The sequence below is a fragment of the Lagopus muta genome, chromosome 7 (assembly GCF_023343835.1).
Source record: "Lagopus muta isolate bLagMut1 chromosome 7, bLagMut1 primary, whole genome shotgun sequence".
Classification (NCBI taxonomy): Eukaryota; Metazoa; Chordata; class Aves; order Galliformes; family Phasianidae; genus Lagopus; species Lagopus muta.
Window position 1 is genome coordinate 3,763,768 of NC_064439.1, and position 25,176 is coordinate 3,788,943.

General features: G+C 43.6%; 1 protein-coding gene across 1 annotated transcript in view; it reads left to right on the forward strand.

Annotated features, from left to right (window-relative positions):
* The window catches only part of PTH1R (parathyroid hormone 1 receptor), a 112,426-nt gene that overhangs the window by 49,206 nt on the left and 38,044 nt on the right, over positions 1-25,176 (forward strand). Inside the window, exons 2-4 of the mRNA XM_048951852.1 lie at positions 3,051-3,156; positions 20,609-20,719; positions 22,204-22,322. Of these exons, the coding sequence (XP_048807809.1) occupies positions 3,051-3,156; positions 20,609-20,719; positions 22,204-22,322 (336 nt within the window). The remainder of the gene's footprint in view (positions 1-3,050; positions 3,157-20,608; positions 20,720-22,203; positions 22,323-25,176) is intronic.

A 25,176-nucleotide genomic window follows, 5' to 3' on the forward strand; every position in this document is an offset into this window, starting at 1 on the left:
TTAGCCATTGTATCCAACAGTTGGACCAGTTTTGCTTTGTAGGTGTTTAACATGAATTATTCAGCAGCAAAAGAACAGCATTTTAGATTTTTCTTGAAGTTGGATGGTTTAGTTGGAAGGGATCTGAAGGCAATTTGGTCCAACTGCCTGAGCTCTTTGGGGCTAATCAAAAGCTAAAGAATATTACTGAGGGCATTATCGTGGAATCATTAAGGGAATGGGAAAGGGAAAGGGAGTGGGAAAGACCACTAAGATCACCATGTTCAACCATTGACCCATTCCCCCCATACCCACTGACCCTCAGTGCTACGTCTTCATGGTTCTTGAGCACCACCAGGGATGATGCCACCACTTGTCTCCTTAAAGCCAGAGGACTTAATGAAAATACCTATTCTTTTTCATGTGCGTATTTACATGAACGTTTCATCTTCCTCAGCCAAGGAGGATCGCAGAAGGGTTGAGGTTGGAAGGGATCTCTGGAGGTCCAACACCCTGCTCAAACAGGGACACCTAGAATCAGCAAAAACTCAAACGTTTCTCTCTGTACTCATATCAGCCCAGATTCAGTTCCAAGCCCTGTTCTAGCTTTTCTACTCTTCTCTGGGCACGGTGCTTGGTGCTTCAGCTTTGCTTCTGGGAAATAAAATTTATTTTCTGTGCCTGGCCTAGAGGCCATACGTCCTGCTGGCAGGAGCTGCCCCCTCACAAAGAATGGCTGAAGGAGTCTCAGGGTGAAGCACAGAAGGGATGAATTATTTGAAATGCCTGAGGTCACACTCTGCTCCATTCAGCCACTATAAATCCAGGCTAACTCCTCTGGCTTTGGTGGAATCATTCAGGATTTGTGCAGCTATAAATGACAGCAGGATTTAACCCAAAGGTTTTATGTTTCCAATGAAAGAGTTGAAATGCTGGATGTTGCCTTAAATTGGAGTGGCCAAACATCTGGAAAGGGGTGGCTTTCTTTTGCATTAACATTAATGTGGTTTTGACGAGGGATTTTAATGTGGATTTTTTTCCAAGAACATGAAAAACTAACTTCTGTTTTACTCAGAATCCCATTATCAGATCTAGATACCCATCTGCGTGTCTGTTACTACATCAGCTGCTCAAACATCCACTGTTCCCCTCTATAGAGAGCATGTGAACTAGAATCTGCATTTACTGCTAAGTAGGACTTCATTAACCATTATTATTATGTTCTGAAGATGGAAGTTTGGGGGGAATACAATGAAATATCATTCTTGCCCTGCTTCAGACTCTAGGCAGACTCTACAACCTGTCTGCAGGTTTCCTTCTCATCCGCAATTCACTTCTTCTCTTTCTCGTGTTTTCCTTTGCCTGCTTGTACTTTGCATTAATGCTTAGACCTGCTCAATCCATCAGGATGTGGAGTGCTGCCATAAGTTTTAGCATTACAGATGTACAGTGGTGCCAATCTCACCAGCAGTCAATATAAGTTTATAAATTAAACAAACAAACAAACAAAACAACAGTTTATTTCTATAACACAATACAGGAGCCCTTCTTGATTACATTACACTATCACAAGTGACTGCTAAGTTTTATGTAAATCCAGAGGAACATAACTGCTTCTCCTATTGCTTTCATAGTCTAATCAAAGCAGACTAATATTAGGGAAATGGAGGCGGTGAGGGGAACAGTGATTTTACCCGACTTACTACATCACTTTCTTCTTTCAGTCCAGTACCTCAGCCACCAGCTTCCTCTCAGGAGCACCGTATGTGGTTCTTTCATTCTTTAAATTAGCTTTTGAGGTGATTTTGTGGATCCTAGCCCCAGTATCGCAGAGACTCTTCTGCTGTATGTGGCAGAAAAGCACAGTTGACCCAAACCTGAAAGATCTCACAAGTATGTGTTCAATAGGAAGGCATGCTAGCGGGTAGATGCCATCCATAGTTGTCCTTACTCACTGCAGATCATAGACCACCTAGAGGGTAAGGTGGGCATAGAATGGCTTGGGTTGGAAGAGACCTCAAAGATCATCCAGCTCCAACCCCCTGCCATGGGCTGGTTGGCACCGACTGAAGCAGGCTGCCCAGGGCCCCATCCAACCTGTCCTTGAGCATCTCCAGGGATGGGGAATCCACAACCACTCCAGGCAGCAGTGCCAGTGCCTCATCACTTTCTGAGTAAAGAATTTTTTCCCAGTGAAAGCAGCCATGTTGTATTAGGTCAAAACTCTTCATGCTATAACAACCAAAGGACCTGTAGGCCCAGCCTGCTCTATACTTTCAGAAGGCAGCCTTGCCTAGTGGGAATGCACCATCTTCATGATGCAGGATGGGTTTTCATAACCAGCAAGTGCCTTGGAGGGCCTTGTACATCTTGTATCAGCAAGTAGTTTCTGCGGAAAAGAATTCTGCCTGTAGCCCTTCCTCATTATTGTAGCTTGACCTCTGGAGAATGATGTTCCTCAGTCTTTAGAGACAGATGCTGTCAGCTCATTAACTCCTCTAATGATGTTGATAGAACCTGATGCCTCATGGCTGAAGGCCTGAATGAGAAGTTGGACACTGATGCCAAGCTGTGATTGTTAAAGGGAGAAGCCTTTGATGATTTAACCCTTGGCAGTGTTATCCAAGAGGTTGATGTCAGGAAGCACAGTGTTGCTTTGCCATTCCCTAAGTGCTATATTTAACTATACTTCTATGTCCCCAAAATGTTTAAAAAATGCTGCGCCAATATTATTTATGCTTTTTTCCCTTGGGCAGTAGCCTCATCTCTCCTAGCTGAGGTATGCCACCCAAGAAATCTCTCCCTTCCTGGGTACATGCATGTTCTAGATATAAGCAATTGGAATGTGCACTTCCTTTGCCGTGTGCACAGGTGTTTCCGTGTGGCATCTTGCAAAAGCTGTTGCTTGGGACACCAATTGCTGAAATGAGATGGGAAGAGCAAGGCTGGTAGAGAAAACTGCTTATGCAATGGAGATTTTGCATTCAGATCACACTTGCATTATCTCAGTAGTTTGTGTCCCGCTGCTCTTCCATGCTGAGGTTTAACCTCATTTCTTCCCATCGCTGCAGGTGGATGCTGATGATGTCATCACCAAAGAGGAGCAGATCTTTCTACTGCTAAAAGCCAAGGCCAAGTGCGAGCGACACCTGAAAGCCAAGGTGCCCAAGGTGCATGGTGAGTGTTCCCACAGCAAATCAGACTGCATGCCTGGGACAAACCCAACCCTTCCCCTCAACCCTGCCATGCTTAGGTTGGAGCACGTGACTGAGGCAGCCCAAGAAACTGCTTTTTCAATTAGATTATATAGCACAATATATTGGAAACTCAAGGGGTCTGAAGGGTGCAAGAATTACACTCATGGATTTACAGCCCTTATCGCCATACCCAAAGCCCAAGTAATGCATGGGAGATCACAGAAAAAATCCATACACCTTTCCATCTTATGCAGCAGAACGCAAGTGTTATGGGAAGCAAAACAGCTTTCCCAAATTCTGTCTGTTTCCTTCTAGCATACTGTCTCTGCTCTCCTCATATGGGCCTGAGCTTGACTAAGCCCCTCTCATCTACTTCCTTTCTATTTGGAGCTGTAAAATTGCTACCAGATGTAGGACTGGAGGGAGAAGAAATTCTCATGTGGGCAGCAAAATAATCATCCCTCATTGACTTCTTTCATCAGTCTCACATGTGTTAATTATTGGCACCAGGGCTGTATATATTGAGGCATCTTGCACCCACCCAGGGAGATCTGGGTGGGCATCCTGTCCCTTCTGCAACTGTATGTGAGAAAGAGGGCAAGCAAGATTGCCTCTCACCTTCACCCTTGCATCTTAGTAGATCCCTCTTCCTACTGGCAGGAGTACTTGGAGACTGCATTGCCAGGTTAGGAAAAGCTTCTCAGAGTTAGCTGTGACTTTGGAGTAGGTGTGCCTGCCCTCCTGGTGTCCCTATCCTGCTGGAAATCACAGAAAAGAGTTGTAAAAACCCCACCTTTCATTTTATTCCAGACCTCCAGCTTCACATCAGCCAAAACCTCAAGCCACATCCTCTGTACTTCTTTGTCCTGTTCACCCAGTGCCCAATTAGTGCCTCATTAAAGACCATATGTGCAAAGGCATTTCCTTCTGTTATAGTTTAGACCACCTGCCTACCTTGGAATCTGGTGCTATCTACCAGCTGGTCTTGATCTCACACCTTATTTTCTAACCTTTCTGTATGAGACAATCAGTATTTTGCACTGACCTCTCTTAACTGGCAGCAGCAGCGTTAGTAGGGCTGTGGAGGCAGTGACTGTGTCTAACCAAGAAGCAGACATTGGGCTCTTTACCACAGTCACTTTGTTAGAGCAAAGGAATGAAATGATAGAGATTGGTTGTGTTTTAAGGTCTGACTCCTCAACTGCAAGGCTCTTTCTTCCTTTGGTTGTGGCAGAGAGGAATCTAATCCTCTGTCATTCAGATATCACATGGATCCATACTGAGTCCTGGCCTTGGAAAAAGCTGTCTTGAGCTGCCCAAGTAATAAATCTGTCTGCTGCTTCATCTTCTGTAGAAAATCTCTGCTCAATCCCACATAGCATAGTCAAAAGGAGGAATAATTATCTTGATTGATACACTACAGCAGTACAGCAGTCAAGGCTGTAAAGAGTCAGTGCGATTATCAGCAATAGATAGTCGGATCAAACTCATTTCCAAGGGATTCCCCAATCCAGAGGCACAATTAATCCTTCTTTGACCTTTCCTAAGAGATGTAAAATGCTATTTAGAAAAAAATCCCTCCATTGGCAGTACCTGTGTGACTCCTCAGCACTCAGCAATTCAGAGCATCTCTGATTTGGTCAGAGACAGAGAGTTATGCAATTTGGAAAAGAGCTAACCACTCAGCAGAAGAGCTGCCATCCAGATATCTTTGGCAGCTCTGTGCACATGAGATAATAATGCTGTAAGGTATTTGTGAACAGACTAACTCAAACTCTGTTCTGTGGTTTGCCCACTCCTACATGCTCCAGGAGTCCTAAGTTGCTTTAGACCCTCTCAGGGGCTGAGGAGTAATAGAACAAAAGAGGGCAATCTGCATAATCGCATCTCTTGGCTAAGGCTTATATGCCTAGTCTTTGCACAAAAGCTTCATAACTCAATGTGAAAAGTGGGTAGGTCCAGTCCCATCATCCTTTGATATGGAAACTGGGGTCTGGTTTCTATTTGTGCTAATCACCCAGGGACATATGAAGCTGTGCTCTTCTCAGCCATATGGAGGACTTAATCCCATTGCTTCTTCCCTCACCACAAATGGAAAAAGGAAATAAATCTGGGAAGGGCAACACAATTCTCAGAATTAATATGCACCAATCCCCTACATACAGAAGTGGGGCACAATTGTTGTGACTTGGTGCATGATAAATCCTGAATGACCACTCCAGGCCTTCAGGCAGTCTCCTGTGATACTGTGATACTGTTCAAAGCATTCCTGAGGAGCTTCTCTTTGGGTGGCATAGGATTATTCTTGTGTTATCACCCCACCAGGCCCCTTCTGTCATGACTTTGGACTTGCAGTGATGTGGGACAGAGTTATTCCCCAAAATGTTCCCATTCAGACTCAGAAAGACTTGGACTTTCCTGAAAATAAAACATGATTCTGCAGGCAGAGAGATCTGCCCATGTCCCTTTAGCCCTCTAATTTAATAATAATAGCAGCCTGTGTCATCAATATGCCAATGTTTCTATGCCCGTAAATCAAAAACTGTTGCCATAAGAGAACATCGTGAATTTTAGCCAAAGTGGTCAAAGTGATGATGATGGCATATAGAAGAGGAAAATTACTGATGAACTTGAACATCCAATCTCCTTCTAGAGTTAGTGGATGGAGGAGGGCATCTTTTGATAACATCTGAGTCCTAAATATCTCTGGAAACTGATCACAGATTAAACACACAATTGCTATTTAGATGAACTACCTAACACCTAGGATACAGTGTTATGTGCTTACTGATGATGGTGTGATCACAAAGAGGGTACCCAGAACTGAAATAGTTTGCTTGAGTGGTGGTGGGATCTCTATCTTTAGAGGTGTTCAAGAGTTGGGTAGGCAAAGCCATGGTTGACCTAACTTTGGGTTGGTTTTAAGACTGAAGGTTGGACAAGAGATGTTAAGAGGTCCCTTCCAACAAGCATTTCTGTTAATCCAATCCAGGTGATTTAGAGTTGCAAGATAGGGATACTGAGGCTTTTGTAGACATTGCATCTTCCCTGTAGCCTTTGAGGCTCAGGTATCAAGGATCGGTGACTCCAGTACAGTAGATGTTGAGTAGTTTATCTGTTTTGAGTGTCATAAGGAAGGCACATCACACAGTTGTCAAAGGATGAGACTTCTTCAGTCTTCCTTATTTAGTTGTTTGTTACTGCCTGGTATATGAAAGGTGAAAAAGGAAACTGAAATCTCTTCCATTAGTTCTACTTCACTCTATCTAAAAGTATCAAAAAACCACTAGAGCAAGAGCTGGGACTAAGCTGCCCGGCTCTAATCTTCTTGCACAGCCAATATTACTCCAGGAGCACTGCAGCAGCCTTCAGCTGTGGGACAGCCCAGCAGAGAGCCCAGGGGTGTAGGATGTTTGGGAAAGGAGAGAGTTCCAGCATAAAACCCCTGGCTGAGGTCAACGAGCAGCAGTTCAGGACTTGAGAGTCCCATCTCTCCAGGGAAGCTCTTAACCACAAAGGTTACAGGAAATGAGGCCTTTGACCCTATGGCTGTTTTAGAGCTACTTTGCGCTAGATACTCACTCAAGCTCTGTGCCAAGTAAGACTGCTGTGCAGCCTGAGGGCTGCCTCTCATATTTCCGCTGTGAAGTTCTGTCTGCCCCCCTCTGCATCCAGTGTTACAGCTTTCAGAACAGCATCAGAAGAGGATCGTGAGATAAGTAAGCATCCATTGCCATCTGCATGCAGGGATGCCTCCCTCTTGCAGCTCTCTAAACTGTGGGATGCACACTTCTGCAGACAGCTCCTGCTTTCCCAAGGCACTCCTTGAGGGCTTCTTCCCGCAGATCTGATCTCACTGACACTCCAAGAACATACCTATGTTTGAACTAGACTGAATGCAGCATTGCTCTATTCTGCCAGCTCTGAGGCAGCCAGAATAGCTTACCTGGGAGATTTCAGGAGGCAGCAGTAATATCTCACCTCTCAGACAAGGAGAAGATGGAGTCCCAGGGACTCCTGACTGTGTGTTGCATCTTATCCGGTCCCGGAGGGCACCTCTGTACCTAAGAGAAGGAGTGAGTTCAACATACATCTGTATTCTTGATAATACAGTTTAGCCAAGAAGCAGAAATGGACGGTGCTAACAGGACCCATGTGCAGAGATCAAATTTCTTAGCACAGAAATCATTAATTTGCTATTTCAGATTCTCCTTAGCATGCAAGTTTGGGCAGGACCAAATGGGGCAACTGGTGAGCTTGAGAAAGAGCCTTTTTGGAGGAAGTTTGTTTTTTCAGCTGAATCAGCTTCCTCATACAGCCACATAAAAAAGAGGATCATCATAGAGAGAGGAACAGGAATGAAAGGTATTGGGGTAAGCATTGAGCATTGCCTGCTAAACATCAAACATTTTGGAAACCCAAGGCAATTTATCCCTTGTTGCCCCCTCTAATTCCACCTACGTAGCTCAATTGCACATCCAGGGGTGTATGCATCTACTCTGCTATCATGGTGTTCCATGGATGCTTGGCCATCCCTCTTCAAAAGCTTGGCTATCCCTTGCCAGATACCACCTGGCAGATGGCTACTTGAATTCTGCCTCTGCTTGGGTGCAATGGCAGCACAGTGACATTATTTGCTCCTCTCTGTAGTAGGCAATGATCTGTATTTTTGGAAGCAATGAGTGAATCTGGGACACCTTGATTTTTTTTTTTTTTTTAAATTTCTACATTTTTAGATAGAACAAAATATCACGTAAGCTGGCATAAAAGCTCGGTAGGGCTGCTGTCCTCATTCTTGGGAGCTGACGCACAGGGATATTCAACGCCTCACCTCCCATCTCAAAGGAGAGTCTGTGGCAGAGCCAAGGTTTGGATTCTCATCTCCTTACTCTTCAGCCAGGGCACAAACCACAAACCACATTTCCTTTTGTCCTGGAATTCAAGGTGAGGCTCCAAGGATTCGAATCCAGGTGGACAGAAAGTAATGAAAGTCTTTGGACGTATCCCACTTGACTGAAACTCAAAACTCTCATCATCATGCTCGCTTTAAAGCCTTTGGTTTTGTTTTGGAATGAGGAAAACACATTTGAAATTTCCTGCAGTGCAATGGGTACCTGGATTCTCCTCCTTTTTTTCCCCGTCACATTGCTGAGTGTATTTTTCAGGCCAGCTCTTTGCCTGGTGTGAGCTGGCAGATTCCCATTCAGTTCAGTGAGGGCATTGATTTGTCTCAGACTCATTGCTTTCAGCCATCGTTCAGCACTTTTTTTCCTCCACACTAATGTTCATTCAGAATAATGTGATATATCAGAATTACAGTGAGATCTGTGGGTCTTAAGAGGTGAGAGGGTAGTCCAGATCAGCTCAGAATCAAACTCCGGTGCTGATATTTGCTGGTCCCCTTTTCTCCTTGCAGCTTTGCATTCTTAACATGTTTGCCTGTTAATCACAGGTTAGAAATATTCTTCACACTTCAGTGTGAGTGAAGAAGACCATTTGCAGGAGGGAACTGGAAGTCCAGCACCACTGGATGAGATTGAGGAGCAGGTTTCTGTGCAACACTCTTCCAGTTTGGGCTTGAATTTGGGCTGAGATACACACCAGCACAAGCTCTTTGACTGGAAAATGTGATCCTGCCTGTGCATAGACTTCATTAGCTCTTCTTCAGTAAGCAGCAAGCTCAGAGAGATAAGCATCTCAAGTCAAGCTGTGTTGTCTTCTGGAAGCAGGTAATTAGCAAGGTAGTTAGCAGGTGCCATGTGCCTTGTGCTGCAGTGCCAAATGGCAGCAGCTTCCAGGTTCTTATTGAAGTTGTCCCTGTCAGCCTACATTTACAGATCTGGCTAATGTTGGTTTAATCTTTGTCTCAAGCCTGATTCCACGTAGTTCTAGCTACCAAAAATGCCTGTAAAACCTGGCTAGTGTGCCTAAAACTTGAACAACTCATTGTGGGGGAAAAAAAGGAAGAGGCTGACAGGTGCATGAAGAATAGTTGTGTTCACTTTCTTATAAACACGGGAAGGTGATGTTTGTTGGAAGGAGACATCCAAAGGCTTCCAGCCTTTGGAAGTTCAACATCTGTCTTAATTTTAACTTTTCTCTGATCCTTGGCCCATGCCCTGATAAACTGACCAGGCAAATCTGTCAGGTGGAGTATTCAAATACATTATCTGCTGCCATGGTTCAGCAATGTCTTGCTCAGTTGAAAGAAGATGGATGCAATTTAACAACATACATGCCTAAGTCCCATTTTTACAGTGGTAGGGGCTTCACAAATCTTATTATGAGAAGCAGCTGAGGGAATTGGAAATGGTTTTAAGTTGAGGAAGGGAAGATTTAGGTTGGATGTCAGGGGGAAGTTCTTCACAGAGGGAGTGGTGAGGTGCTGGAACAGCTGCCCAGAGAGGTTGTGGATGCCCTGTCCATCCCTGGAGGTGTTCAAGGCCAGACTGGATGGGGCCCTGGGCAGCCTGGGCTGGTATTAAATGTGGAGGTTGGTGGCCCTGCATGCAGCAGGGGGGTTGGAAATTCATGATCCTTGGGGTCCCTACCAACCCTGGCCATTCTGTGATTCTGTGAATTGGGATGGCTCAGTCTGGAGGAATTCCATGGAGAGGAGGAGACTTTGTTTACTACATTTATCTGGAAGGAGGTTATAGTGAGGTGGGAGTCAGCCTCTTCTCCCAGGTAACAGTGATAGGACTACAGGAGATAGCCCCATGTTGCACCAGGAGAGGTTCAGGTTGGATATTAGGAGAATTTTACTCTCCAAAAGAGTGGGGATACATAGGCACAGGCTGCCCAGGGAAGTGATGGAGTCACTTTCCCTGTTGGTGTTCAAGAACCAAGGAGATGTGGCACTGAGGGATGTGGTCAGTGTGCATGGTGGGGTGGGTTGGTGATCTCAGAGGTCTTTTCCAACCTTAATGATTCTGTGATTCCATGGTTCTAATGAGCATCAGGGTGCAGCGTAGACTCATCAAGCATTTCTGGAGAGCAGACACATGTGTCTGTTCTACCTGATATTATTAGCAGATTAGATAGTCCATAAGAAAAACCTAGCAAATAAATTTATATATATATATATATATATATATACACAGTTTGTAAAAACTCCAAATTCTCCTTTTTGTCCCCTAAAAATGTTACTTTTCATTAGTTTTAAAGTTGCTAGGAGAGGATTGAGACCCCTGTGTCCTCCTGACACAGACCTCATAGACAGTGCTGCTTTCTGCAGGTTAACCACCAGGTACATCTCTGAGCCTCAGGACTTGCCATGGGCTCCAACCCACACGGAGTGGGGCTGACATGGGTACAGCCCCATGTGGTGCTTTCTCACATTTCAGGATATGTTCCTCATCTGCTGCTTTTAGCTAATGTACTGAGGGAAAGATGCTCAAAAATTTAAATAAATAATAATTAAAAAAAAAGAAAAGAAACTAAACAACACACACACACACACACAAAAAAAAGGAAAAACCTCTGTCCCCACAAGCATTTGGCTTCCTTTCTTCTTTTCTCTCATTTTTTCTCCTTTTTTTTTTCTTTCTTTAAATATAGTCTCTAGATGAAAGACTTTCAGAAAGAACAGGAAACCCTAAAATTTCTCGTCTACGTACATAAATATTAGATTTCAGCCATGGTGGGCAGCCTGATGCCACCCCAAAGTTAAACCTGGAAGGGGATGAAGTGAAATTCCCAGCCATAAGCCATCAGACCTGATTTTTTTTCTTTCGCCTGTGAATTAAAAGCCTGTCTTTCCCTGGTTTGGAAAAGGAGATGGGACATTTTGTGGGGCAGGAGAGATTTTTACACAAACCTGTTATTAGTGAAGGCCATCGGCAGTCTTTTCTCAGAGTCTTAGGTGTGTTGCAGCTTGCCTCAAAATGGTTGTGCTTTTTTTTCCATTCTATTTTTTTTTTTTCTTTTTAATAAACAAACCTATTTGCTAGGGAGAGGGGTTATTTTTAGTTGAGAAGCCATGTGTTTTCACCCAAGGTATGTGGGCTGCCCACCTGAGTTTATTGCTCCATTGTCCCTAAAGGACCTGTATGCAAGCCTAGGCAATCTCTCGGCTTGCAGAAGCAATTCCTGCTCTGTGTTTTCTATCCAGAGGCCCAGCACCACCATCCCTTGGTCATCCATCCTGCCAGGCTGTCCTCAGAGGTAGGGAGTATCCTCAGGTGGCCTTGAAGTCAAAGGGCACAAATGCGTTCAGGATTTTCCCTAAACACCCCAGCTCACTATAAACTCCATATCTTCTCCTATTCTTTCTAGCCTCTCCCTGTTTGTACAAAACCTGTGAGGGTTTATGGCCTAAAGCTTTCCAGTCCTACTGAGAAATGTGTTCTAAGCAGTAATTGGTCTTGGTGCAAAGAAGGAACAGGTCTTAGGGGTAACAATAGGTGTAAATGATTCATGTGTGTATGGAAAAAGGGTGAATGACAGCACATACAGCTGCATTGAAATACTTGTTGCCGTGCTAATTTCTACATTTATATTTAATGATTTCTGACCAGTGCTATAAGCTCTTGGAAGGAGATCTGGAGGGTTTTGGAAGAGCTGGATTCCACAGAATGAGGACAGGAGGATGCTTTGGATGAGCCCAGCCAGTACTGTCATGTTGGGTGTTGCCACATGGGATGCTGAAGGTTCATCTGTTGGGTTGTGGGGGGACAGGTAACATGTGAAATGAGCTAGTGATGTCATGGTGGCCAACACTCTGCAACTGTGTCCCGTTAGCACTTAGAACTTTGTGGATTTCCCATTCTGCCTTATTGTGACAAGGAGCAACACCCAGCCCCGTGTGTCCTTCCCCTCTTAAGTCCAGTTCTTCCAGCACTGAGCATTCAAGGGGTATTCTGCCCATTAAATGCCAGTGCACAGACCACCAAATGTCTCTGAGTAATAGCACGCAGGACTTCCACCCACACATCCCATCCCACTCCTCACATTGCCCAGAACACAGAACCTATTCACAAACACAGGTCTTTGTGGATGCGTGCACTGTTCCTAGCCAGCCATGCAAAAGTCCTCAGAGGCATGCAGAGCATCCTTCCCCAAAACAGATACGTGCTCCTGCTGTGTTGTGCTGCAGAGGCAATGCCACCAGACACCCCTTTCTGCATACATTCCCACCCACAGATCTATATGACCCATGCTCTGACAGCCAGCTATGAAATAAATCTGCAGCACCAAACACCCTCACAAACTGGCCATCCAGCCCTCCCTTTCTCTCACTCCTGTCCTAAAATGCTGGGTCATTTTTTTGGTTGCTCCTCCCTGCCTTTTTACAATCCACCAAATGTCCTTCCCGTAATAGAGCGACCACAATTGCACACCGTATTCCAAATGTGGTCTCCCTGATGCCTTGCATGATGCCAGAATAAGTTGGGCTGATTTATATTCCATACCCCTAGATAAACACCTCAAGACCATGTTTGCGTTTACCCAGCTGCCAAGCAGCTTCACAGATGGTTTTAATGTGTTCTCTGCATGCTTGTGCCACTTGCATAGAGATCAGAACTGAGAGTCGGGGGGAAAGAAACCAGAGGAAGGAGGAAAGGGAAACAGATCAGGCAGGAGAGAGTAAGAGAATAGCACCCACTGCACTCTAGGAGACAAGCAGTGAGCAGGCATGGTCCCAAAATTCCTCTCCCCTCTTCTTTCCTCCCCTTTATCAACCTGCAGCACACAGGGAACACAAGTCCCAGGGCAGTGACATCAAACAGCATTTACATGCACCATCCTGAATACTTTATTGGCTTGCAATAATGAAGACAATTTCTGTGCAATGAGATTTCAACCCTCGAGGAATAAGGAGAGCTTTAAGGCACATCTGTTCCAAAACTATGGTAATCTATGCAACTATAACTACTCTGTAGTACGGTGCTACTGTAAGGGAGTATTCATGACAGTCCAAGATGAATGGGTACTTTAATAGTAACCTCCAGGAACTAAACATATGCCCTGCCTGGAGGATTTTACAGTGCAGCCTTAGAAGATGAGCAAAGATGAACTGTGATAAAATGGCATGAAGAAGCGGAGAAATAAATCAGACTTTTGACTCACATCTGCTCAGTGTATTGCAATTGACAGTGTGCCCTTCACTGAGGTGCTGTGGCTTCTGCATAGTTCTACATGAGCTGATGGGTTTCCAAATGTCTTGACTTGTCAAAACGATTATTTTGTGGTGCTGTTATGGCCTCTGCAGAGTTATGACCTGAGTCCTTCCCCTGAGAAAGCAGTGAGTGAAAGCAGTTGGACTCAATGATCCATGTGAGTCCCCTCCAGCTTGTGATATTCTACAAAACTATGAAAGTAGCATTTAGCACCATCACACACCAACACACATCCCTCAGTATTTCACTGGGGACTTTGTTCCCTGAGCCCTTGGGGTTGACTTCAGCTGAGACTTTGGTCTCTCAACCTCATGACTGAAGATTTGGATCATTTCCTTTCAGAGCATTCAGGATGGATGTTCTAGGCCAGTCTCCTAGGGTTTGTCTGCTGTGCTGTGACTGGCAGCAAAGGCACCCAGAGCTGCAGAAGCTATCCTCTAATGTTTGGTTTTCAATAATGCCAGTCACAATTTATGAGGTACGCAGTAGGTGTTTGATAACTGCTTTAGGGGGGGGAACAAGATTTTATCATAGAATCATTTGAGTTGGAAGGGGTCTTTAAAGGCCAGCAAGTCCAACTACCCTGCAATGAACACAGATACCACCACCTCCATCAGGTTCTCAGAGTTTGGTCCAGCCTAGCCTTGAATGTCTCCAGGGATGGAGCATCCTCCAGCTCTCTGGACAACCTGTGCCAATGCTTCACTACCTCCTGTACTGAGGACTCAACATCTAGATGCAGTATCTAGGTGAGGTCTCACCATGGCAGAACAGAGGGGCAACATCGCCTCCTTCAACCTGTTGGCAACAAATCTGAGAATGTTTGGGGAAATAATCCCATTTGCATGATACTGAGATCCCATCATTTGAAATGAACAAATGTATACGTACACTTAAGAAGCATGTATTTTTAGGTCCCACTTTTACCACTCATAAAAGAGCCTGCTGTGAATAACAAGAAGTCTTGGCAACATGAGTAAGATGTTCAGTGCTGGTATAGATGTGAGATTTTCCATGAAGAACCCAGGTTAAAAGGGATTTGAAAGAATGAGGCCTCAGTTGAGCTGGATAGATGGTCTGAGAAGCAAAGTAAAAGCATCAGGAAACCGGAGGTGAGGTTTACATCAGCATAGCAGGGGAAAAAAACAGAGACTAAGCTCTGCAGTGGCTTCTTCTATCTTGAGGAATGATGAGCTGAGTATCTCAAGATCAAGAGGTGAGAGCATAACCACTTATAGGAGGGGTTGGGTTGGCTTCTTTGTCCTTGGGAAGGAAAGAATAATTCAGACTGCCCTATTAATGCTCCATTTAATCTAGTGAGATGCCACCTTAAAATCACTTATGAACGTGAAACTTTTTCTCCCTAGAGCCTCGTCCTGAACAAGGCTCATCTGATGGGTACAAGTTCTGTCTTAATTTCTTGTATGAATTTTGTCCATTGCCATTTAAAGCACTTTTCTTTATGCGTCTTCTCCCACTTATGAAGCTCATCTTCATTCACAATGCTTACCAATAGGATGAGAAGAACCTTTCTCATTCTGTTGTCCATTTAGGTAGACCAGGCCTTTATTTTCCTCCAGGGCCACAAGCAAAATCTCCCCAACCCAACAGTCCTTCTCTTTCTTGGAAGAATTTTTTCTTTCTGTTCCTCTTCAACAAAGGAATTTACAAGCTTTTCCCCTGAGAGGCTGTTTTCTTTGACCAGTGGCAAGAACATCATAGGACCTGTGAAGCCTCTCCTAGCAAACTACGATGGGATGAAGAAGCAGAATATATTTTAGGGGACAAAACTTCAATTCCTGCCTCCGCAGTTGACTTCTATCAACCCCACAATGATGGCTTTGCAATCCAAAAGTGCAGACAGAGGATAGAGGCTTGAATATGTATATATTAGTGGTTGAAATCTGATGAATGAAAGCATTATGCCAGGTTCTGGGGACTGGTTACAATAAGGACCCCAGGACTGCCAACCAAAACAGCTTGCCCTGTGAGCATCTCTTCTTTTTGAAACAACTGCAGAGCAAATCTACTTGTTGGATCCAGCAAGCTCTTTAGTCAAATGGTTTTGCTGAACCCATCTTAAGAGTTTAAGTTTCTTGGCTGAAGGAGAGCCCACAAACTTTCTTCAAACACATCCAAGCCCAGTTCTGCCAGAGATGACAGAGGCCTTTCCCACCTTCCCTACCTCCATCCACAAGTGTTACAACTACGGCTCTGGATGCAGAGGAGCTTCTCCCATTGATGTACATGCCTGAGACACAAGCCATATCCTCCATTCATCTCTGCCCAAATGACTGATACGTGTCCAACATCAGATGTGGGATGTGTACCAGATTTGCTTGTTTTCTTCAAATTTATGCATTCTTTTTGGCTTACATCTTCAGTGAATTCTACCATTTCTTCCAAGGAAAGAAATGATTAATATTCCCAGTTCATTTGGAACATGCGACCTCCTGTCCCAAACCTGCCCACTTGCATTGATCTAAACAGCATATTTGAACCCTCAAACTATTTTTCACCAAAAAAAAATATGGGTTTGTCAAGAGCTTTTCAATCAGCAACAAAAAACAGGATCCCTTATGATTACCCATCCTTCTAAACAACATTGTCTCAGGAGAGACTCATTTTCAGCATGCCAAAAGCACATTGCTTGCAGGTGTTGGATTTTATTTTTTATTTTTTAAGACAGTTTAAATGAAAAAGTTGTAAAATTGATTTTTCTAAAGTATAACCATAGAGAAAAACTGTCAGCTTATGGATTTTTATATTGTTTTCCTGAAACTCCTGGACATTTTTCAGATTTCTTCTTGTAATTCAATGTGGATCTGTTTTGAGAAGTGACCAAGAAAACAGCAGGAAGAAGCTGTTAGCAGTGTTAATATTTTTATAAACTAAGAAAAAATATTTGGAGGAAATACTTGGGAAAACAGAAAAACAAGTCTTGTTTGGATTCCAGAACAATGCCAGAACAATCTTTCTTTCCCATCATCTATTCTATTGCTAAATGATCTCCAGACTGAACAAAGCAGAAGAAAATTGGAGAGAGATGATGCAGACTTTGGTCCAGTTGGTCCCAGTTATCACACCAGTGGCCTCAAGATGGTGAAATTAGAATCACAGAATCATAAAATCATTAAGGTTAGAGAAGACCATTGCAATCATCTAGTCCAACCATCACATTAATGGTAAAGGTGCCACGTGGCTGCGCAGACCAGAGTAGAGCCAGCAGGGCAATGGAAGAAGGAATTGATGTGGGGATGGTGTCTACAAATCATCACAGAGAAATTTACAGGGAGGGAATGATGAGAGTTTTCTTACTCTTTTAGAGGATGATGAAGAGGTGGAGAAGATAGGACAAGGGGGAATGGTTTTAAACTGAGACAGGGGAGGTTTAGGTTGGATATCAGGAGGAAGTTTTTCAGCCAGAGGGTGGTGAGGCACTGGCACAGGTTGCCCAAGGAGGCTGTGGATGCCCCATCCCTGCAGGCATTCAAGGCCAGGCTGGATGTGGCTCTGGGCAGTCTGGGCTGCTGGTTGGTAACCTGCACACAGCAGGGGTTGGAACTGGATGAGCATTGTGGGCCTTTTCAACCCAGGCCATTCTGTGATTCTATGATTCCATGAGTCTATGATTCTATGATTCTATGCTTCTGTGTCATGATAGTCTATGATAATCACAACAGATTCATTTGCAGTGCTTGGGAGACTCAAATGCTTTCTGAAGATTCAGTCCCATCAGACCTCTATATGGCTCAGTTCTATGGGTGAATACACAAAAGCACTGAATGATTTCAGATGCAGTGAGATGTGTCAAAGATGGTATTTTTTTTTGCATTAGCAGGACAGCTGATTTCTCCCCAGATTGCCCAACTGATATTGCAGCAGTCCAGAAGGGTCCTAACAGCACAGTGCCTTCAACCTTCTGCTTTTCTGTGAAGATAAGGAAGAATTAAAGTACCCCAAAATAAATTACTCTGTATTCCGTTTTCCTTTGAATGAGTGCACTGTGTGGAAATATGTATGGGTATGTTTACAGTATGGGGAAGGAGCATCACCAGGTACTTAGAATCATAGAATTGTTTGAGTTGGAAGGGACACTTAAAGTCCATCTGGTCCTGCAGTGAACAGGAACACCCACAGCTCTATCAGGTACTCAGAGCCCCATCCAGCCTGACCTTGGTATCTCCATGAACGGGGCTTCCACCATCTCTGGGCAACCTCTACCAGTGCCTGTAAAAGTACTTCTCCAGATGAATTCTTTCAACAAACAACGAACAAAATCAACGAACAAAATCTTGCAGTGCAATTTTAAATTAATCTGCTTACAAATGAAGGCTGAACTTTGCAAGTTGTTCTAAACCCATTAGAGAAGTGGAAGGACTTTGAGTATTTCGGAGCATGGCATTCAGATGATTCTTTTTCTCTCCTCAACAGTTTATCCATAGTTTTCATTTTTAAACTGACCCAAGTTTATTTTGTAAAAGGAATTTATTTTATTTTAGGTAACAGCACTTTGAGGGCTAAATGAAATCCTTATTTATTTTCTTCTCTGCAGTAAGAACTCAGAAGAAATAACCCTTTGTCCTAATCCAAATTTTGTGGGGCTTTTTTTCCCCTCTTTTTCTTCTGATGTTTATACAGAACTAAAAAAAAAATAAACTTTTTCATGGTGTAAGTTATCCTGCAAAATAATTAGCCAAAGGACAGGGCTTACATAGCTTTCATGAATAGGAAAACCTGGTACTGTTCTTCCTCCTTCTCAGAGCAGAGAACACGCACTGAACTTCATCCTATTTATCACATCGATGCCAAGGAATGTCAGCTGCTCTGCCCCCGCTCTCAGTTAATGCTTCAAATGATAGGCAGTGATTAGGCTGGTCCTTTTCATCAACGCTAAATTAAAGATGAGGAATCAGGCTGTTAAATGATGAGCTTTTCTGTTGCTTTTCATGTCCCGAAATATCAGCAAACTGAATTGATCACTGTCAGCTCCGACCCTGGAGGGCCCTGCACCAGCCAAAGGTTTTTAAAGCAATCCTGGATTCTTATTCAATCTTGTGAAAGCACATGCATTATAAAGGATAAATTACAGTTGGGCTGAAAGATTGTGAAGGCATTAGCTTTGATATTGAAGAAACATGCTGAGATCTTGGCTGGGCTTATCATTTCTTTGCTATTGGAGCTCTTTTGCAGATAAGAGCAGGCTGCTCTATTTTATTTTGATTTTCATGTAATTTCTCCCTGTCAGACACTTTGTATGCTGCTGATAAACTCCTTTTTTTGAGGGCTGCTAATAGTATGGAGTCCAGGGACTGCTCTGAAAGTGGAGATGGATCAGATTCACCACTGCTAGCTTTCCATCTCAAATATGCTGCTGTAGCTGGATCTTAACAAATGGCTGCAGTGAATGCAGCCCAATGCAAAGGGGTAGCAAGCACTAGGTTGGATTTGGTTGTGTAATCATAGAATCACCAAGGTTGGAAAAGACCTCTAAGATCATCCAGTCCAACCATTCACCTATCACCAATATCTCCCCACTAAACCATGTTCCTCAGTACAACATCTGAATGTTTCTTGAACACCTTCAGGAATGGGGACTCCAACCCCCTCCCCTCCATGGGTAGCCTGTGCCAGAGCCCATTGTGATGGGACAAGGGGAAATGGTTTCAGACTGAAGGAGGGGAGATCTAGTCTGGATACAAGGAAAAAGTTTTTTTTATGATAAGGGTAGCAAGGCACTGGCACAAGTTTCCCAGAGGTTGTGAACACCAAATGTCCCTGGAGACACCCAAGGTCAGGCTGGATGGGGCTCTGAGCACCTGATGGAGCTGTGGGTGTTCACAGTTTATTGCAGGGGGGTTGGACCACATGGCCCTGAAATGTCCCTTCCAACTCAAACCATTCTGTGATTCCATGAATTTGCAAGTTCATGCAAACTGCAAGATGAGAATCAAAGTATTTTAAATACATACTTACGTACCTGTCTCAGTTTTTGGAAAAGGAAACTTAAAAGATGGGAAAGGACATTTTTCTTGATTTGTGTCTCTGTTTTTCCTTACACTAAGCACTAATCACAGATTTCTGCAAGCAAACCATACACAGGGAAGAGGGAGTCCTGTGCAGAGGTGACCTTCCCAGGAGGAGGCAGGGTTTCTCTGTCAGTGGTATTTTAGCTTTCTTCAGTGTACAAAAGGGAGGAACAAGAATGATTTAAAGAAAAATCCATCAGGAACCATCACATCATTCCATTCCAAAAAAGTTAGGAGGTTGTACAACAGACAGAGATAAACAACTCCCACAATATTCCTCTCCTGCCCGCTCTCTTTCTGCTCAGCTCAGTGAAAATTGGTGACTGAGCAAAATGCAAAATAGTGAGTAAGCAAGGAGAGAAGCTGGGGAAACTCGATCATTGTAAGCTGTGCTTGGCTGCAAGCAGCAGCTGGTCAATCAGCATGTGTGCACTGCCAGGCAATTAGCATGGGCAGGGCTCCAAATCAATCAGTGCATGGCCTGCATCTTGGCCAGTGGTTACATCACTGGGAAGGAGGGGGAGAAGGAAGCTTGAACAAGCAAAGTCATAGACAAAAAGTGTCAGATGAGGGAGGAAACAGATTCTATCACTTTACTGCTTATGTAACAAGATAATAAAATATTCTGTATCTACTTTTAAAAAATACTGCCATGGGACCTCCCTACAGATTGTTGCTGGTCTTAGCATTACTTAAAAATGCACTCAGAATTAGGTAAGTGAGGACATCTCAGAAAGCAGCAAAACATTGTGGTGTACTGTAGCACTGGCTGATGTAAATAATAAGTAAAAATGATAGCTCAATTTGGCCTGATGGTGTCTAGGCATGAAATCACAATCTAATCTGGGTGTTACGTGCCTTTCAGAGAGATCTGAGCTGATTGTTATGAGCCTCACAATGTAGCCACAGCACAATTTAGCTCCTTAGTACAGGATTTCTCCTAAAGAAGTTGTGGATGCTACATCCCTTAAAGTTTTCAAGGCTGGGTTGGAGGGGGCCCTGCAGCCTGAGCTGGTGCCTGATTTAGTGGGTGGCATCCCTGCCTGCAGGAGGAAGGCTGGAACTGGGTGATCATTGAGATCCCTTCCAACCCAAGCCATTCTATGATTCTGCCTATTTGTCGTCCCACTGCTGAACACATCCTAACCCAAAACCTTCTGAAGCTAAATGCTGAAAGGAAAATGGCAGTGATACCCAAGATCAGCCCTGGATAACAGTGTTACCAATGTGGGTAATCCTTTCAAAATGGTGACTGCTGTTCATGTTTGTGTCTCTTACACAGATGGCTTTTGTCTTCCTGAGTGGGATGGTATTGTCTGCTGGCCAGAAGGTGTGCCGGGCAAAGTGGTGGCTATGCCATGTCCTGAGTACATCTATGACTTCAATCACAAAGGTAAGTGCTGTACCCACGGTCAGCAAAACCACAGCAATGAGAGACCTGGGGGGCATGGAATTAGAAATCCCCTTTAGAATTTCTTGCGTGGTGACTCTTATCCAAGCAAGGGTAATTATAAATAGAATAGAAATAGAATAGAAATAGAAGATATATATAGAGAGAGAGAGAGGAAAAAAAAAAAAAAAAAAGCTCATTTTTAACGTACATTTCCCACCTGCACAATGGGTTGTAAGTACAACTAGGTAGTCTTGCAGCGTTACAAACCCACATTTGTTTGCTGAAACAAACTTCAAGTAGCGATAGAAATCTACAAGATATCCTCCTGATTTATATTCTTCACAAGTTTGTTCTTTCTAACCCCTACTCTCTGCCCAGACCCCTACAGTGACTATCTGAGAACAGTGTTGGTAACCAGAACACGTGAATTCCTCCCTATCACACTTTCCCTCAGGCACTGCATTTCTTGGCTCGCTTCTGGTGCCGCAAAGTCTGTGCATGTTTTTAGAAGCAGCTGAAGCACACTCACCCCTCAGTGTATTTCCAAAGCCAACGCATTCTCTTTTCTCAGGCAAAGCTCTGCACCCAATGCCTGCAAAATTAAAGAATTAAGATAAATCCCTAGCAGAGCCTTGCTGCTGTTTTCAGAAAATAAGTACTTACGTTTCAGTGCACTCTGGTTGCATGTAGCATGTCCTTTTCTATAAGAAACTGTGAGCCAAGCCAGCCCAATCCTTGAGAGATGACCTTTTCCAAAGACATACATTTCATGTTAGGATCTGGAAGGAACAAGTGACCCATTTCTATTTCCCTTTTTCTTCCATAAGCCGACAGCACGAATTCTTCACCTCTTAAATATCCACTGGTGAAGCTGCCTAGGGCAGTGAGCGTCTCAGAAGATGTGTCTACAAAGTCTCCCTCTGCAGTCACTGAGATCTCTCAACTGGTCTCATCCTCATTAACTATAATGGGAATTTTTACACACAACCCACGCAATTGTATCCCCACACAAACATCTGAACAAGAATGTTTTCATCTGTGAGCTGTCACAAGACAAAACCATGCCTTCTCTCCCCTTTCCGTCACCATGAGCAGGGTAGCCGTGGAAAACTCTACCTTGAGATACACCAAATCTGTAAAGGAGCAGCAACAGAATGAAGATTGCTGTGGTGTTGTTTTTTTTTCATAGAGAGAGCTGCAACTATGAGAATGCTATTGTGCTTTTGAAATTTACACTTTCTTTCCTTAGATTTTAGAGCCACTATCTTGATCTAAAGTAAGTGCAACTTATTGTTAGCTCTCTGGGGTTTATCAGAAAACTGCTAAGATTTCTAAGGGGATAGAAATTGTGCTCTTGTGGCTGAGCTTCAAAGCAGGCAAGAGACACCGAGTTCTTTGGAATCCACCCTTGAACTGAAGAGGAGGTTTCTCCTCTTCTCTCAGGTCTAGCTCCATTTATCCTGCCTCTTGTTTCTCTCCTACAGGCCATGCTTATCGCCGGTGTGACCTGAATGGAAGCTGGGAGCTGGTTCCAGGCAACAACCGCACCTGGGCGAACTACAGTGAATGTGCCAAGTTCCTCACCAACGAGACAAGGGAGAGGGTAGGCAATTACATTTTTGCATGGGGCATGAAATGTTGGCCTCATCCAGGGCTAGCTGGAGGAGTGCTGCCTCATTTGAAACCCCTGATGAGCTTTAACTTACTGCCTTCTGTTGGAAACCACACCCAAGCTTGCCAAAGGTGTGTGTTTGTTTGGATAGGAAGTATTTGAATGGGAAATGGTTCTCAAGGCCAGGAAGGGTTCACTCAGTTGACATGACTCCATTTGTAAAGAGATTTTGGGGAAATATGGAGCCGGTTCACAGACACTAAGAAGGGATTGGAAGTCATGCCTCGCGTCACTGAGGCTCCATCTACCCCACCAAACAGTGATTTTGTTACTAGATTATTATTAATTATTCCTTTGCGTTTGTGCTTGTGTATACTAGGGGATGCACATACAGAGGGGAAAAGCCGTGTTAATCAACTTGTTAGTGACCCTGTTTCTGTAGGTGTTTAACACAGGACGTCCTTGTTAAAAAGCATAAGCTACAGGATCTGGTCTTTGTGGTCTGTTCATTGGAGACGAGCGGGGAAAAAGTCTGTTACTAAAGCAAATTAACATGTAAGAGCAGATCTTTAACTAATTCTGGTTTTAGTCACAATTCTAAAGGAGAGACACAAGTCCAGAGGTCAGAAAAGAGACTCTAGGTGCATAGAGAAGGCTTATATGTTCCTAGATGAATATTTGTTTATATCAGATCTATGGGCGTTACTCTGACTTAGTTTACATTTAGACAACTGGAAAAGCAGCAACTGGCTACAGTGAGGCACAGATATCTGTGTCTGCCCCAGTTGTGTAGTGCTTCTGCAGGGCTTCTGAATTTTTCCAAGTGCATCACAGAAGCTTTTTTGTTCTTTTCTTTTTTACTTTTGCTGTCAATGGGGCATCCAGAGGGAGTGTGACATTCTTTTTCAGGAAGAGACATTTCCACCTTTGTGTGATTGATCTCTTATTTCTTTAACTTGCAAAGTATTTGGCAAAAATCTCTTGTTTCTCAGCGATGTTTAGAAGATATTTTCCTTGGATATGGGGTATGGAAGTGGAAACTGATCCTTTGCAGCAAGGGTTATTCTAAGACAGTTGGAGACAAATATCAAACTGTAAGCTTCACAGTAAAGAGCAAGCTTGAAGATGACACACAGTCCCTTTGGGAGAATATTCTTAGTTTAAAATCCAATCACAGATAGTTTTTTTATTTCTTCTCCAATTGTGAAACAATATTTGAGTGACAGAATGGTTGAGGTTGGAAGGGACTTCTGGAGGTCATCTGCTCCAAGCGTCCTGCTCAGTCAGAGGCAGTTGCCCCAGACCACGTCCAGACAGCCTTTGGATATCTCCAAGGATGGAGAATAAAGTTATTTAGTAAGGAAAGACGTTATTTTATTGTCTTCATATGTTGAATCATGCAGTAAAACTGTAGACATCTCTGTGTACACCAGGTTCTGTTCCACTACTGCATGATGTCTCAGTGATGTTTTCTTTTAGAAGAGCTTTGGTGGAACATATCTCCTCTATATGGTAGAAATAGCTTATTTTAGCTCCAGAGGTCTTTGCATGGTTTCTGGAGTAGGTGATGGAGTCATTGAGCATCTCACACTGAAAGCTTTGCTAAATTGCTTCTGCTTCTTAACCTTTCATCTCCCCTTTCCCACCTCTCTCAGCTGAGCACCTTGCTCAGATCCCTCCATCTGAGCAAGTCTCCTAGATTTCCCCTTGTTTTTAACCTCCCATGTTGGAGGCTAGGACTTGGCCTTAGTTAATCTGCAGGGGAAGGGTATAAAGAAGAGAGAGTTGTACATTTGTTATCATCACAAGGAAGAAACAGAGACCTCCCACCCCCAGGCTGGCAGAAGAAAATGCTGAAAGCAAAGTCTGTTGTCCTTGTGTATATTGGGGTGTCTTGTGTTTGTCCTTGTGTCTCCCTCAGTGCAGAGGTGGTCATTTCACAAACGGAGCACTGGGGCAGTGTCTCCTAACAGACATTCGATGAGGTGCCAAGATGCACAAGACTGCATTTGTGTTCTTTGCTCTGCCCCTACTTGGAAAATCACTGCTCCTCATGACCTCTGCTTTTATGTGCTGTTTTAATTAAACCCTCCCAAGGAGCTTATTATCCTCATTATTCTGTACACAAGGCTCAGTCACCTTTTGCCATTACTTTTCTGTTCTAGATGCACAGAATTGACTTTAATGATTTTTAATGGTGAGACAAACTATTCCATCTTTTTTGTTCAGATTAAATGGATAATCTGGTATTGCCTAAGCAATGCCTGTCCAGGCCAAAGAACATTAGAAATAAAGGAGGTTTCCCCTAGCTTTGGAATTGCATCAAGATTACCACATGCTTTTCAACAACATATTTTATTCATTGTCACTAGTATTATTATTACCCTTGTACTTGCATTTTCATAATGCTGCATGCTGTCATGTAATTGTCAAGTTTTGTCCTAGAGATAGTTGCACCTTAGGTGACAAGTGTGACCATTGGACCTCCCAGTACAAAAAGCACTGTGGAAATAGAAGAAAAAAAAGGAATAACCTTTTTTTCCTTGTCGTATAGTGACTATCAGAAGCAATGAAGGCGTGATTCTGAAGCACTGATGTTAATAAACCTTCCTTTGATTGTTGCTTGAAGTAAATATTCCAAGAGATGTGAGAATCAGAGGATTTGGCAAGATAGACTCATCATCCTTAGAGAGAGATTGTTTGCTATTATTATTTCCCCCTCCCTCACCCCCCCAAGGAGCACAGCATCTTTGCGTCACCACTAACAGCTGCATTTAACCAGCCTTCCAAATGGGGATCACGGGCTCTGAGCAGGACAGCATCTGAGCAGATGTCAACAAGAGAA